This window comes from Buteo buteo, chromosome Z (assembly GCF_964188355.1).
Source record: "Buteo buteo chromosome Z, bButBut1.hap1.1, whole genome shotgun sequence".
Taxonomy (NCBI): Eukaryota; Metazoa; Chordata; class Aves; order Accipitriformes; family Accipitridae; genus Buteo; species Buteo buteo.
This window is the reverse complement of record NC_134204.1, coordinates 52,972,110-52,988,875: the sequence shown is the minus strand read 5'-3', so window position 1 is coordinate 52,988,875 and position 16,766 is coordinate 52,972,110. Positions and strand designations below refer to the sequence as shown.

General features: G+C 37.9%; 1 protein-coding gene across 5 annotated transcripts in view; it reads left to right on the top strand.

Moving 5' to 3' along the window:
• MEGF10 (multiple EGF like domains 10) overlaps positions 1 to 16,766 on the top strand; it is a 107,458-nt gene that overhangs the window by 22,158 nt on the left and 68,534 nt on the right. For all 5 annotated transcript variants that reach the window (XM_075021559.1, XM_075021561.1, XM_075021558.1 and 2 more), the window contains 3 exons: positions 4,352 to 4,483; positions 7,333 to 7,434; positions 8,769 to 8,869. In XM_075021559.1, the coding sequence (XP_074877660.1) occupies positions 4,368 to 4,483; positions 7,333 to 7,434; positions 8,769 to 8,869 (319 nt within the window). In that variant the 5' untranslated portion in view covers positions 4,352 to 4,367. The remainder of the gene's footprint in view (positions 1 to 4,351; positions 4,484 to 7,332; positions 7,435 to 8,768; positions 8,870 to 16,766) is intronic.

The window sequence follows — 16,766 nt, the reverse complement described above, 5'->3', positions numbered from 1 at the left end:
GTCTTTATCTTGTCTGAAGCAGTGATTTCCAGTCGCAGGTAGCAGTCACCAAGTCTTTTATGGGGTGCTGGCTTTGTCATGCTCTGGAGAATGTGAAGGCAGAGGCACCAGCAAGTGACTCTGTAGTAATGACTGTGTGTTTTACTGTTCGGGCTGAAAGTTTAACTATGATGGACAGAATGAAGATTTTTTTTAAAATGGCATTTGCTGTACATGAAGGTTAATGCAATGTAAGTGTAATTACAAACAGCCCATGGGATTACAGCCCAGAGAACAGTTCAACATACCTGTGCTGTATCACTGCAGAAAGGCAGAAGTGAGTGTTGTAAAACTTTAGAGATACCATAACAGAGTACGAAAAGCTCCTACTATTCTAAAGTTTGTCTTCTAACTAAATGGCATGTTCCTGCATCATTTTTTATGTTGCAGTAGTAAAAACGCTTTTGCAACAGTAATGAGAAGGCTACATCAGCAGTTCTCTTGGTCTTGGGTCCATTATGTCATGTTAGCAACTGTATCACACTATTCTCTGTTGCTCATGCAATTCTAATCCTGCTTAATTCATCGGCAGCACTTGATTTTGCTGACCAAAAAATGCTTGTTCACAGCCTTGAGCAACCTTCACTTCTTTTATGTTTGGAATTGTGTTACCTTCCCCTGCTCCCCCCCGTTCCATTCTTATTTATTTATCTCTTGTTATGACAAATCTGAGGGGGAGCTGTGTGCCCTGAGTTTTGCTTGGGGCTCTGCTCTGGGTGGAGAGATTAATCTGTAATCATGTCTCAACTTTCACTACATAGAGGAGAAGCATTTGTTTGCCTTTTTTAGTTACCTATTCTTTCTCTGAATTTGAGTGCGAACTCTATAGGAAAAAAAACCCAACAAACCAAAGCAAAACGTGTGCAAAACTGTCAACACAGTTGGTAGTGGCAAAGAAAGTGCCTACAAATCTCAGATGATGGGTAGTAATGGTTAACTGTCTATGTTTATATGGTGCACATACAGGCTTTTTCACCTGCTTACTAGTGAGATGAATGTAGTTTGTGTAGTTGCTCACATTAAAATGTATTTTAGAGGAGTACCTGTAATTTATGGGAGTATATTTTTGGGATACCTGTACACCTGTTACACCATTTTAAAATGAGCTTGTTAGTGATGGTAATATACCTTGGGAAGATCAGGTTAATTTTTTTAATATGACTATTATTAATGACTATTAATATCTGACTTTGATATAATAAATGTATAATGAGCTAAATTTCCCTAATTAGATTACAGAAACTTAGGGGAGTAGTCTATGGTAGCTTCATGCAGCTGCATTGCTTTCCTGTTAACATTTTTAAACCATGGGCTTGTATTAAAGTCCAGGGAAACAGAGAAGTCTCTGAGCTAAACAGACCTCGTTTTGCACAGCACCTGCCTTAAAGATCCTGCCCAAATGACAGTAAAGATGCATCTTTGTCAACTAAAGTTTTTGCCTTTAATAGTATAAAAAAATGCTAAGGAGCAATAAGATTTTAGTATTCTGTTGAAACATACATGTTCTGTTGTGTACTTTAGCGGAAGAAAGACCTAGCAGTAAAGTGCCATGTACAGGTTAATTTTGTTGTGTGGCATCAGGTTGTGAGACTTCAGCTGCACTGAGAGAGTCATACCTGCTGGTTAACAATCCAAATGATTGGAAAATGTATTTTGCTAACTCCCATATTAAGCTTGAAAAATGTCTTCTTCCCCGCCTCCCTCCATATGCAAACATGTTGCTGGGTATTGGAGAGCATTTTGGGAACAACCATTTGCCTCTCTGAAGATCTTTTTCATGGAGGTCAGTGGTGCTACTCACAGTAGAAAGCTCAATGCCTGGCAGCAAAATTCCTGTTTATAACTCAGGAATGTAAATTATACAATGTGCTGTAGGAGGTCAGAGGAGCTTTCTGTTTTAGCATGAGTTATTTACTCTCTCATACATCTACTAATGGCTAATCTGCATAGAGAAGGTGTTCTCCAACATGAGCATTTTCAGTACTTAAAGCACAGGTACTATGTATATGTAGATAGTTAAGATACTGATGTATTATTGGGTGAGATAATTTAAGTAATGTATAATAAGAAAAGTGAATGTCTGAACAGGGTATCTCAGTGCAAACTGTAGACAGCAAGAGTTAAATGAGTAATCTACATTTTTTATTGCTAATATAAACACTTTAGCAATGCTAATCAGTTGTACTGATTTTCTGTTTTGATTTTCCTTAATAATTAAGCAAAAGATCTGGAATGCAATCAAGTTTTACACTAGGGGGTTCATGCAAATGATTTTTTTTGTTGTTTTTAATTTTAAATTTTGTTAAATGTATCCAGAAGGAAAGTTACTGAAGTGGAGCATAAAAGAAAAAAGGAAATAAAGTTTACAGTCTGCAAAATTGCAGTGACTATTTTCAATGAAGGAAATCACAACTTTGTTGAAATTATTAGCTGAAAATACAGCTGCTTTTACTGCTTTTTAAACAACTGCACATTGACTACTTTGCTATGCAATGTGCATGCAGAGAAACAGTTACAGACCATGAAATATCTTTCAGCAGTCCTGATTTTTCAAGAGGGATTTAGCAAAATGGGATCATGTCTGTATACTCAGATAGTTTAAATATAATAGTTTCTTTTTGTGAGCTTCTTTTATGTTGACTTCTGAAGAAGGTATTGTAAAGTAAGACTATTTAATTTCTTTTTTTTTTTTAATGGTACAAAGTGGACTTTTTTGTCTTAAAATAAAGTTATCGGTGTGGTTTGCTTTATTTTGTTCCATAACATTTAAAATAAGAAATTTCTGTTTCTGAATAATTTATTTTGTTAAAAGTATTTGTATAATTTCAAAACAAACATATCTATCAGGAATTATTTTCTTATTATACTACAGATTAGACTCAATGATTTTATTTTTTTTTTGGTGGTGATCTCTGTAGCCATATAGTGTTAAAATTTGTGTGAAAATGAGGATATAAGGTCAAATGTTGACTGAAAGGGAAATATAGTAGCTTAAATAATTACAAGTTACCTATTACCAGCATTCATTCTGGCATTTGTGGATTAATGGCCGGTTGGATTAAGTGTTTCGGTATGAAAATTAAGATCATTTGCTTGAAAACAAAGATAGACTAGTCAAAGTGTTAGGATAATCTTTTAGATTTTTATGTTATTACAATTACTTTTCCTAAGAGCAGAATGTTTATTCTATTTGGGAATTGTACAGCTGGCAGAGGAGGGGGTATTTTTGCAAACTATATTGGGAATTCAACTTTAAAGAGCACTAACAATGCAGGATAACGTATGAGGCTGTCTGTTAACAATGTAAAACAAAGTCATTTAAACCCTTCCCCTAATTAATTAGTTTGTTTTGCATGAGAATTATAGGTTAGTTAGTAAAAGCACCATGCCATTTTTTACAAGCTCTGAGCTTGCATTGCGCCTTCCAATAGTGTTGTTTAGCATCTTGAAGAACTGATAAGGACTATTCATGCACATATATAATTTCACTTTTATATTTGCATTAAAAAATAAACACTACCACCCCCTGAGTCCTGCAGAACATCTTTATATTGCTTTTTGTTCCTCTGACTTGCATCTCTCCACGTGATGCTGTTGCCTGGGCCCTGTAGGAAGGCAGTTTATGGAGGTGCCCAGGTCGAGGCAGTGCCTGGGTGTTAGGGTGCAGCCTTTCCCAAGCAGACCCTGGGCATCACCCCCCTTGCTGCCCTGGGCCCTGGGTCCTCAGGCATCCTTTGGGAGGCCACGTAATGAAGTCAGTGTGTAATTTGGGGGAGGAGTGTTTTACAAAAGGTGCTGCTTGAGGTGGGGCAGCATCTGGGGTTTTTAAAAGAGGTCAGCGTAGGGTGCAGGAATTGGGGGTGCTCTTGGTAATGAATGGGGTAGCACAAACCCTTCCTGTGAGTAAAAGTGATGTGCAGGATTTCTGACGGTGTGTCATCAGCCGAACCTTTCTACTCTTGTGGTCTTGAGCAAATGCCAGCCTTTCTTTTAAATTGCAGCTCTGTCGTTTGCTGTGGACAAACCATCACTAAAGAGACTGAGCCTGGCTGCCTGCAATTTGATGGAACAGTGGGACCTCTAAAATGTAGTTTGTTCAGCAACTGATGCCCTGCCACTCACGTGAAACTACTCCATTTGGGTTCTTCTTCCAAAATGGGTGTGATATTGCTGCTGCTAGGCAAGCAGTGTGTGTTTCTTGAAGTACCTGTTGCTTTATATTATATATGTTGATTGTATACGGGTCAATAGTTTTAGCTCCTTTGTCCTTTCTGTAATACTGTTAATGTATTGTAAATATTTTTTCTCACAGCCACCTTTTTGGAAAGATGGTTCTTCATTTGAACTCATTTTTTGGCTTCCCTGTCATACTCCTGTACCATTGGATGGGGACAACTTTATCTTTGAATCTGGAAGATCCCAATGTGTGTAGCCACTGGGAAAGGTAATATTTTCTTCTGGAAAATACATGACATGAATTCCGATTGTAATAATTTTGTTTTGTTTTACTTGGCACATTTAAAATTATTTAAAGATTTTAGTTGAGTTGTGAACTGGGAAAAAAATTTTGCATTACTGCGTGGCCAAGGTAAGTTGGCTAAGTAAAAGGCTATTTCACACTGGGCTGAAATGCAGTCATCTTTGCAGTAGGGGTTAGGATGCAAAAAACAGTACTGTGGCACGAGCAATATTACACAACCATCTGGGTACAAGAAGTGAATAAAAATAGCTTTTTTTCAATTTAAGTGAAAAGAAGCTTTTGCATAAGCAAAATACAATTAACCATATTGGAGTCTGGCCAAACTTTATTATGCTGATTCTTTCCTAGTCAACATTCACAGAAACTGAAAAAAGATTTGTTGTTAATTTTTTCTATGAGGTTCAGAAATTTATAAGATACAGAAAGAAATTTATTAATTTAGTTGGTTTGTTTGTTCACCCAGTTTCACATTAATTACAAGGAGAATGCCACAACGGGTAGGAGAGGTTGAGCCACAAGCATTTGCTGTACTTTTCCTGGATAAAGGTTACAGTAGTGAAACCAAGCCTTATGGTGGTATTTTTATTATTATCATTATCATTATTATTATTATTAGTATTATTATTATTATGCCCATGGGTGATCATGTAGTCCCTGAGACAGTCTAACTGTTCACTTGAGGACATCAGTATTTCCTGCATTTAAGGTAAACTGCATTTTATGTTTAATCACTGGGACTGCTGCTAAGCCACTGTACACTTATTTGTGATTGTAGTGGCTGAATCTTTAAAAGAAAATTGAAACTTTTATTCACTTTTTTATAAAGTCTCTCCCTCTAAAAAAAATCATCACCTAAGGACCTTCCCCAGGAATTTATCTGAGCTTCATGTGAAGCATTTGGAGTCTCTGCCCCACCATTGTGTACAATTTGGCTTATACAACAATGTGTATATGAAGTAGTTACCATACTAAGTACCTATTTACAGTATTCAGGCATGTGTTTATGATGTTACTGGATAATGCCCTATATTGTGTATGCTTTGTTTACTGTTTTTATAGATAAAAGTAGTTTTAAGGGAAGCTAGAATGTAGCAAAAGCAAAATGCGAAAAAACCTCCAAATATAACTATTTACATTGCATAAGGTATTTTAAAACAAACTAATCAAAGGCTGCAGAAAGAAAAATATATTTAGCAAGCATGCCCATTCTGTTGCATGAACTTTTTTCCTTCTTCTGCTGAGTCTCAGAAATGGGGAGCAACTCCAAGTAAACTTAACGAAACATTCACACTGTTGCTCAGAGCCGGGCGACAAAGGTACATTAAGGTGTGAATGAGTAAAACCCTAGATACAAGCTCTTTACTGCTGCTGTCACTAGCAGTGCTATATGCTTTAATTAAATCTACCCAGCCAGTAATAAAACAGTCTTTACAAATGAACCGTGATCACAGCAAGAAGGAGTAGAGCATGCCCTGCCTCAAACAAAGATCACAGAGCCTCAGGCATGCATCGGCACCCCACCAACATTTTGTCGGACTAGGTCAGAGCGCTGGATGGATGAAGGTTGCTTGTCTTCATATGGAAATAGGAAAAAGAGGGAGTAAGTTCTGGGCAGTTAGAATAAGTGGGTCTGGATGTGTTTTCCCTCAGTGTAGGTGATGACCGTAGGAAGAGGAGATTGTGGCTGTTATCCTGCAATAGGTGCTGAGAGGTCAAAGGGGATGTGAGTGAAAGTGAATGAAAGCTGGATGGGCTACGTACTTAGTGTTTTGGCTGGTCTTGGGAATTAGTCCTACTGCAAGAACTTGCCATGCATTCCCGTATTTTCTAACCCCCTTGCGCAATCAATGACTGACTGACTGCCAGCACAAACAGCCTGCTGAAGAGTTTTCTAGAATGGTTCAATGTCTTTCCCTTCTGCAACAGGGCTCTGTTACTCTTGCCCCACTGACAGCTCTGGAGGCTCTGGACTCCAGAGCGTAGATTTATTTCTAGGATACTGCGCTTATAATTTGGCAGAAAATAATTATAGGGCTTCAGCACAGTATTTCTGGAAAAAAAAAAAAAGTTCTCTGTTAAAAATTAGCCAGTAAACAAAACAGGTTATGGACTTTAATTTTTATAATTTTTTATGGCTGAATAAACTGTTTGATGGCATAACTGTTATATAATTTTTCAGTAATTATTACAGAGGTGTATTTCTGTGCTAACACCCACTTAGTATCCAAATACATTGCAGACCTTTCCACTACCAAAAAAGATGTTTTCCTGTGGATACAGCTACAGTTTTTAACAGAAATTTCTCAGAAAATCCAGTGAGATTTTTCTGTTTTGTATGATAACAGAAGAAACCTTGTTTTCTGGCACTTAGCTAGTTTTCCAGCTATCTAGTGTTGTTAGTAAAAGTTATGGCCACAGGAGAACACGTACTACACACTACTTCAATTTGCTGCTCATTTGAGACACAGGTGTTTTGTTTTTTCTAAATTTAGGGTTACATTACTTTTCTTTATATGTCTAGTAGTACTATTTCATCAAATGTATTACACAGTAGAGACTTGATGGCTCTCTGCATATATATTTTTCTTTGCTTGGTGGAAGAAAAACCTTTCAATTGATATCTTCTGCTTTATAAAGTTAGCTGATTCATGTTTTACTTAAACTTGAGCTTTCTGTGAGTTTTTGTTGCACATGAATATTTTGTTATATTTATTCCTTTCTATACCAGGACTCTGTAAAAGACTTACTTAAATCAGACTGTACTATAAAAGACTTGCTCAATAATCTGTGTGCTTTCTCTCTCTCTCTCCCAGTTATTCAGTTACAGTGCAAGAGTCATATCCACATCCTTTTGATCAAATTTACTACACCAGTTGTACTGACATCCTAAACTGGTTTAAGTGCACACGACACAGGTGATGTATAATTGTTAATATTGTCAGACTGCTGATATTGTAGATTTGTGAAGATTTTGTGTCTGTCAAAATCAAGCATGATATGTATGTTATTGTAGCTATAGTGACTTCTGTGTCTAACTGCTATGGTCTGTGTCAACTGGAAAATGCTTGTCCAAGCAATGCCACATATGTTTTATTAGTAGGTCAGGCTGTATCATCCCATGAAGTGCTAACAGAAAATGAACACGTTGGGAAAAAGCATGCAATGTACAAAATTGTATTCCTCAGACTCTGTGAGGAGTATTTCTTCAGAAATGTCATGACAGACCCCTTGCTACTTGCAACCTTATGTTCTGGGGAAACTGTATGCTACTTGAAAGGAGAAAAAAAAAGATTTGTTAAATGAAACTCCTTGTGCTTGCAGAAAGTAAGCAAGGGGTGAATGATTAAAAACTGGTGATGGCTGTAAGAAGCGTTTTCCTCAGAGGAATATGCCCATAAGTATGAAACCCAGGGAGAGTCTCCCCAGGGCACAGCAGCTGGAGGAGATGGATCACTACGGATAGTACATAAAAAAGCAGATTCTGAGTTCAAAGAGAGATTACACTTTGTTTACCTAGAACACCATTTATATACGAGCTGTTCTTTGCTGGCAGTCCAGACTGTCTTGGGTGTTGTGGGGATGTGTTTACTGCTTGGTGGAGTCTGTGGTCAGCTTCCAGGAGAGCCAGGGGAACAGTTTTACAGACGTGGCGGGGAGTAGAGAGGAGAGAGAGTGGTGGGAGAGCCTGGTTCTGATAAATACTACTTGCTTGTGTCAGAAGGAAGCTGTATTTTCTGCAGTTCTTGACGGGTTTATGTGCTGATTTCTCCACTGCCCTGCAGGGCTGCGTTCAGCAGAGCGGCAGGAGGTCTGAGCTCTCCCTTGAGCTTTCCTGCCTCTTGCCTTAACCAGAACTTCTCTTTTCATGACATCTCTGCCCCTAGAAGACTGACTCACCCTTGGGAGGGTGATCACTGATAGCTGTAATGACCCAGCAAACTGATTTGTATTGCCAGGATTTAGCCTCCATAGGGGATGCTAATGGCAAAGGCAGCGATGCTCTGGTTTGCCTATTAGTTAAGTAGCCAAAATCCTTAACTTTTTTTCCTGCTGCCCAGCCACCCACGGGCATAAGGCTTGTTGGGGAACCACTAGGACTCTTGAACTCAGCAACAGATAAATCAAGGTCTCTTTGAGCTTTTTTTCTCTTCTCTTACTGATACCTGATTTTTTAAAATGTGTAAGAATATATATTGTTTTGTTTCTGAACCATGAATTGTATGTTACAACCATTCATTCTTTTCTTTAGGATCAGTTACCGTACTGCCTACAGACATGGTGAAAAAACAATGTACAGGCGTAAATCCCAGTGCTGCCCTGGATTTTATGAAAGCAGGGAGATGTGTGTCCGTAAGTTTGCCTTCTTTTTGCTTTGAAGTTCCATATGTTTGTCACAATGCTGGTTTAGACTCCCCTTTGATGGGCAACTTGTGGAAGCTGAGTTAAGGAGGCTCAGTTATTCATCAGTGGTGCACGTGCAGCTCTCGTTGAAGTCAATTGGTGTTGTGCATATGCAAATGACAGGATAATTGGATCTCAGATGTCTAAGTAACCAACCTTGATGTGATTCTAACTAATGATCATATGGAAAATGCACAGCACAAGTGTCAGTGCATTTCCCAACACACTAAATAAATTCAAGGTTCAAAACCAGAAGGGAAATAGAAGATTTTTCTCCTTAGCATGGGCCCCAGCTGATCCCCATGCTTAGCCTCTCCTGCAGATACAGAGATCTGTAACAACCGTTTGAAGATGGCCACACCGCCTTTTCTTGTGGCACGTGCCCCTGCCTCCACATCTTCCTAAGTCTAAAGAGGGAAAAGCTGTGTCCAGAGCCTCGTGGTGGCCTTGGCTCAGCTCTCTTTCTCTCTCTTGTTCGGCCTTGTGCAGACCTAGGAAGGTCTGATTCTTAAAATGGTGTTCATTCAAGAGCATAGTAGAAAGGCAGAATAAAAATAGAGGAGGTGTTAATCCAGAGCCCTGGAAGCATGTGGTTAGGAGTTTAACACAGGGTTGTTCAAAGTCATATAGCTGGTTGGGTAGCTAGATGCTCCTGTTGGCAGGACTGACAGCAGGGAACTTGTGATAGGTAAGCGTATCCTTGCGACTGTGAAGGATGGCGTATCCTTGGAGATGGGCAAATGTGTAGGGCTAAAAATGAAACTAATTCAATAGTTTTTCAAATTATTTGTCCCTGTGAAGGCACTTGGGCAGCACGGGCTACAACGGTAAGTTTTCCAGAAATTAGGGAACCGAATCTCTTCATCTTTTCATCTCCTTGAAAAACTGGACTCTTCAGGGGCACTCTTTTGTCTGTAACATCATTTGTGATGCTGACCTGTGCGTATACTTTCATTAATTTTAGGAAACAGAAAGGGCATGCGTTATAGTGGAAAACAGCTATATCCATTCCTTGGTTTTTCTTCAGCTCCTCTAATAATGAGACTTAAAAAACCTGCAGAACCTTAATGAACAATGTCAGAAGGACTGAGGCAGTATAGCTGAATTTTTTCTGGAAATGTGGGGCCCTGTAAGAGCAGACTGGTGAGACCTGGAGCCTCTGGCCTGCTGGGACTGCCCTTGGGCTTGCCGCCCGGTTTCTGAACAGGCAACCGACTGGCAAGCCTTCTCAAGAGAAAAAAGTGAAAAGCCCAGCTTACTGGGAAGGCCACAGTGTGTGAGCTGTTTTGGCAGCTGCTTTGGCTCCTCTTGCGTGAAGCTCTGCGTCGTGTCCCCGAGTCAAACCCTGAGTCTGCTGATCTGCACGGGGAGCCCGCCAGCACGCTCCCACCGCCCTGGAGCAGGACCTGGACCTAGGCACGTGCAAAAAGCTGGCTCATGTAACAGCAAGTTTTCAGCCTAACCCTGCTTTACCTGGCATTTTTTCCTCAGCTGAGAATGAAAAAAATGGAGATACATTCATTGTTTTATTGTCTGCCTGACAGCTGTAATGGCAGTGGTGAAACATAGCACTCAAGGTATGGAGAAGCTTGTCCAGGAAAAAGTTCTGTGAAATAATGCATAAGAGATTTGTCACTGCCACTGGATTTTGCAACCAAGTTTAGGAATCGGCAGTGCGGTGGATAAGTCTTTGGTCTTTACCGATAAACAAGAGTCTGAAGATCAGTATCAGTATGTACATTAAATTTAATTATTCAATAAAAATGCAAAGGAGTTTCTTAATTTGTGCCTTTCTGTTTGTTGTGAGGTGCAGGCTGGAAGTGACTGACAGGATTTATTTGTATCCCTGGAAGATCATGACCTGCGAATGTCATAACACATCATACTATCCTCATTTGTATTTTTGTTTTACGGCACTTCCTGGAATTTGAAAATGCAGCAGTAAGATCTTTGATTTAAAGTGATTTCTGCACAGGGAAAAGCAAGGTCAAAATGATATTTTTAAAACCCAACTTTTTTAAAAAATGGATCTATCTGAGATCAGGTTGGCAATTTTTTTAACCTTTTTGGTTTTAACATGTATGTATTAGACTTACATGAACCAATTTCTAACTACATTTGGTTATTATACAGCATATATGAATGCTGTATATGAATTATACAGCATATATGAAAGCTGTATAATTAAACTAAAGATGAATTTTTTTTATTAAGTAATGTACTTTTTGAAGTATATAACAGTTTGACTAATCATGAGAAGTGTGATGATGAGTCTCTTATGTGACTACAGCTTTTACATAGCTATGGTATATGTAGTAAATTCATTCTATATTAACATAGTAATACTCAAAACCTAGTAAATTCAGATCATATTGGATGTAATAATTTTTTACTGTTATTACATAAAAAGATGCTAGATGCTGATATTCAGGGCATATCTGCTCTGACTTTCAAAGCTATTTTGGAATGCCTCAGACTTCAAATTATGTAAAAATAATGATCCTCCAGTGGAACTAACTTTGCATTTATTTGCTTCTGTAATGGTTGACCTTGGAAGGCACTGAGATACCTTCAGTCCTCTTGATCTTCAACTAGAGCTGAGGATTCAGGGCAAAGGAGGAGCTCAGTTGTTAATAGAAGGTGGCAAATATTTCATGCTTTCCATTGTTTCAACCAGCTTTCTTCGTAGTGAACTTGTATATACTAGAGTAGATGATGCCTGCATATACTGTGATAATACTAGTTGTCCAGTTTAACTTGGAAAGCAAGTGTGATGCTGTCAGTTGAGATCAAATGGTAAGAGATAGTGATGTGGGGAGGACTCTTCTCCTGTGTCATCATAGGAGATATATCACTAGCAGAAAGCCAACACAAAAGCTGCAAGAAAATGGCGACCACATTGAAAAACACACATGCACCTCCCCCCTTTTTTATATGCAAACATAGAAGAGAATCAAAGCCATTTGAAGTCTTGCGGATATCTTCTTTTATTCTATTCTTGCTCCACAATGTGCACAGCATTTCCATTAGGGTAATTTTATTTACCATGCAGTGTGTATTATTTTTCACTTAGTGGAGGATGTAGGATGCTTCTAAAAGGCTAAAATATTTGTGGTGCTGTTGATGTTTCTTTGTTTGTTTGTTCCTTTATTTGACTTCGCAATTTAGAAAGCTCAATTAGAAAATTATACTGGTAGATGATTTTTATATGACTCAACACTTCAGCGCATACAGTGATGAACTGAAATCTTGTGACTTCCTTTTTAAAATAATAATTAGGAATCTACCGCGTGAATACTCACCAGTCCCTGTTCCCTTAGAGGTAGTACTTACCAGTGGTAATGCCACTTCACTGCCTATAATGGGAAGAGAATTATTTATCACTGCATAAAGAATTGCAAGAATGTGCCAGCCTCGTGTTGCTGAAGTCTGTAAATTTCGTATTCACAAAGGAAGAGAATGACCAATAGCCAGCGAAAAGCACTGGCTGAAATTTAAGTGGGGGTTTTATGAGTCTTTTGGAGTCCAGTCTGAACAGATTAATTTGAATTCATTTTAGGATATAAGATTTCTGTGGAATTGTGACTCTAAGTTCCATACTTCTTCCTGAAAACTTTCAATAGGTGAAACTTGTGTTTTCACTTTTTAATGAAAATTCCTTTTGTGTTTTGTCTTTGGATTCAGTGTATATGTGTATATAGATATATATAGGTGTGGAATATATATATCTGGAAAATATACAACCAGGCCTTTTTTATCACACATATGGAAATTTTTGTTTTGTTTATTCTTCTCTAAATTAAAAATAACTGTGGTACTCTAAACTGTTCAAACTCTGATACAGAATTTTAGCATCCTCTTTGTTTGACTAATGCCATTGATAAGAAGACAGTCACACTAGAAGTAGATATCCGTTAAGAGTTTTATGGAAAAGACCACCCCACTACAGCCATCCATAAGCTTAAAAAATAGTCTGTTAAGCAACTCAGATACCTGTCTTTCCAATGTTTCTGAGCTTGGTGAAATGATTCTGCATTTTCATCACTGTAAGTAAGTGACAAAGTGGCATCAGAAGTCAGTCTCCATCTGCAGCCCTTAGAAGCTTTTCAGGGAACCTCTTAGGGAAGTTTTACATGATGTTAATAAATATTATAATAGACACTTTTTTTTTGGTGTAACTTTTGGCCAGTGTAGATATATTCTCTTGCAGATTGTGTTTATTATGGCAAGCAGCATTCAGTCATGCTGAACAGAAAAATTATCCTGTGTTTTATTAGTTGTGCCATTTGGATTTGTCTTCAGGTGGGTAAAAAAAAATATATTTTAATTTTAATTCCAACATTATGTGGGATCAGTACTTGGACTTTTATAAGCATGCATAGATCTGTTAGTACTTCCAGTATTATCCTGGTGTGTACTCTCCTCATATAAGTCCTGTTTATAAAGGATATGAATAATGTGCAAATTTCTGACTTCTGTCTTCCCTATTGCCAGTATCTCTGCAGAAGAATAGACTAACTGGAGCTCAGGTGATTATTTATTTTTGCTCTTAAAAATTACAGTGCATGTTATTAATGTTTAGATCTGGTGGACTTCCTGAAGTGATCTGAATGCAGTTTATATGCAGATACAAAGATAGAATCATTCTGTTAATTTGTATAAAGGAACTTACTCCTGGCCTTAGAAAGCCCATACCAGGTTGAGAGATTGACTTAGTCTCTTATTTATTCCAAATAATTTACTGTCACTTATCTCCTAATATCAGTGGCAATCCCTAGAAGATTTGGCATATGGATGCTAGGCTAAGCTACAGACTGAGAAGTTTTTACAAAAAGTGCAGTCTTCTGTGGGTTTGTTTTTTGTTGTTGTTGTTTTTACATTTACAAAGTCCATTCAATTTTTAGCATGTTTCTGAAATTAAAGAATTCAAAGACTAAGACCTTTTCTGGTGGATTTCTTGTAGATTGACACACATGCAGAAGGGAGAATGATCCTAGTAGTATTTTGGTAGCTTGGACATTGACTTCATATACAGTTTCTGACAGTGTAGCATTTCTAAGAACATCAAAGGAGAAATGTGCCTGTTGAATTTCCTCTAGACCTGAAATATAAAATAAACCATGTATCTTAATGCATAACTGGATATCACTCCCTTTAATAGGAACTGGTCATCAAGCATAGGAAAAAAGCATTAATCAAAGGATATGTTCAGGTAACCAAATCAGGATAGGGTGGTATTAGTAGAAATGCTAAACATGAAGCACAGTCAGGCATGTAGTATGACTTCTTTTGTTGGAAGTCATTTATCTGAAAGAAATAATATGGAGATCTACTTAGAATCCAAAAGCAGGCCCAGTTCAGACATTGCTCTAGTCTTCCTAATATGAATTCTCTGTAAAGTTGATAGGGATTTTATTTAATAGATTTCAGGTATGAAATCTCATTAAATCAAGTATGATTTCACGTCTTTCCTCATTTGATGATGTGATTAATTTGTTTAAAAGGTGGAAGTCTAATTGTGGAACCATAGTTCATTCTCCTGGTCATTTACTAATGTGCATAATTACAGCCAAAATATGTCAAGCTTTGCTTATGTTAATTTGTTTATGTCTGACTTTTCAAAATGAAAAAGAAACAGATCCTAAAATGCACGCATAAACTTTCATTGAAGATAAAAATATCTTTTTTCAAATTTTGTTACTGGAAATTCTTCTGTATCTTCTTTTAACATCAGATAATGCAATGCACAGCTGTCTAAATGTCGTGTATGGTGACTTATAATGAAATAACTTCATGTCACTTTCTTAATCACAGTGGGCAGATTCATAAAATGCCATTCAGAAGTTTCAAGTCTTACAATGTTTCACTCTTGATATATAGTCTAGTTCGGAAGTGGAATTCATATGAGGCACAGGAGTTACTCCACTCAGCTGTAATACTTTAAGTAGGTATAGCAATGGAGGAGCAATCTGCATTTGCACTGCAGGGGTTATGCCGGAGCCCATCAGCCTACAAGTAGGCATTTGAGTTGCAATCTTCTCTTGAGCTGGACCACCGTCTCCCTCTCTTCATTGATATCAGTGCAAGACACATGGTCAGTGTTGGAAAGTGGTAGCTTGACCTAAAATTGTATTATATGTTCTATGCCTCTAGCATGACTGGCTTAATACCCCTGGTATGAAGCTGTGGTGCTGAGGCATGTCTGTGAGCATGTTGGCCAAGCCCTTGCCTCACATCGCTTTCAGCTTGCTGTAATAGTGGGTGTCGATGGCCTAGGTGGATTACAGATGTCTTTTCACATTGATTCACTTTGCTGAGCTTCCTCAGCAGGGCATGTTCATTTAACTGGTTACAGGAGTACCAGTGCCTGCAACTGAGTTGGGAACAAAGCTCAAGCAGCCTGGTGGGCTTGCGTCCAGGGGACGGGGCAGGTCCTCCTGTGGTGTGGAAAGGGCTGCTGCAGAGAACTGCACACGCAGCAGCAGATATTCTATAGATACCTGAAGCAGCCTGATACTCTGTAGTAGAAAGCAAATCTACCTTTTGTTTTTTAAGAAAATGAAAGAATATGATCTGCTGAAATAGACCTGTAAGTTGGACAAGGCAAGATTTTAGAGAAGATTTTGAAGGAAACAGTAAGACACAGAAGAAAAAGGGAAATAAGGTGTAAAAGGAAATAGGCAAGAGTAAGCTCAGATTGCTTTTCATATGATAATTGATTTTTCCCTTAAAAAAGAAGATATGACTTGTGCAATTTACTGCTGCCACTGAATTTTTGGTGCTTCTTTACACTGCTCAGTATCAAAAAGACTTAATGTTAAGTTTTTCACCTGCTTTTGCACATAAGTATTTTCTTATATCATGTCCACCAATTCCATAGAAAACCAAGAGAAAACAGTTTCTCGGTCCCTGATGTCATTCATGTCTTTTCAGCTTGTTCCAGTGCTTTTCATGTTGTCCTCACCTTACACTTTTTTGTAGGTCATGTAGTAAATTTTGGTTCTCTTATCCCCGTGATCAGTGCAAAATTTTTTTACAGATGCTGTCTCTTAGGGATGCTAACTAGGATTCAGTTGCCAGGAGTCAGTTAGCACATCAGGTGTCTAAAGAATAATTTCTTTTGGTTACAAAATGGGTTTTTATGTATATCCAGAGTGTAGAAAGAAATCATTCTTTGATCAGATATATTTTGGGGCATTAAGAAACTTTTTTAAAAAAAAAGGAAATAGTGGATACTGGATATCTTTAATTCTTTTGTATATCTTGAACATTTTTTGAAACATCCTTGGCTTTAGTTTATTTTCTTCAAACTAAAAAATTACATGTATCCCTTCTTTGAGAAAGAAATTGGTGTATTTGTATGCCATATATATATATATAATTTTAACTGATCTTCATTGAATTTATTTGGAAGCAGCAATATTTCTGTTACACGACTTCCTTCAGTGGTCCTTATCTCATATTTCTTTTTCATTAGAGTCAGCAGAGTTCTGGCTGTCAAATGCCCCGACATTGTTACCTATAGATAACTTCTATAGAGACTTAGTAGTGGTAGCCCATTTTGAAGAGTTGTGTTTGATTTATGTTCTACTACTAGAAAACTGAAACACCACTTCAGTGGCTGAAGAGAAGCAACTGTTGATTTATGTTATTGTGGCTAAGAAAAGAATACAGCTCTAATTTGCGAGATGACTGCATTGTAAACACTCCGACTCGAAGTTTCTTCTGTTGTACATTTGTTCTAAGACAAGTTTGTTTTATTATTGGAAGTAATTGATGATTATTTGCACAGCACCATAGCGTGTGCTGTTACATAGGGGTTGTAGGAAGGACCTATGTGCTCAGC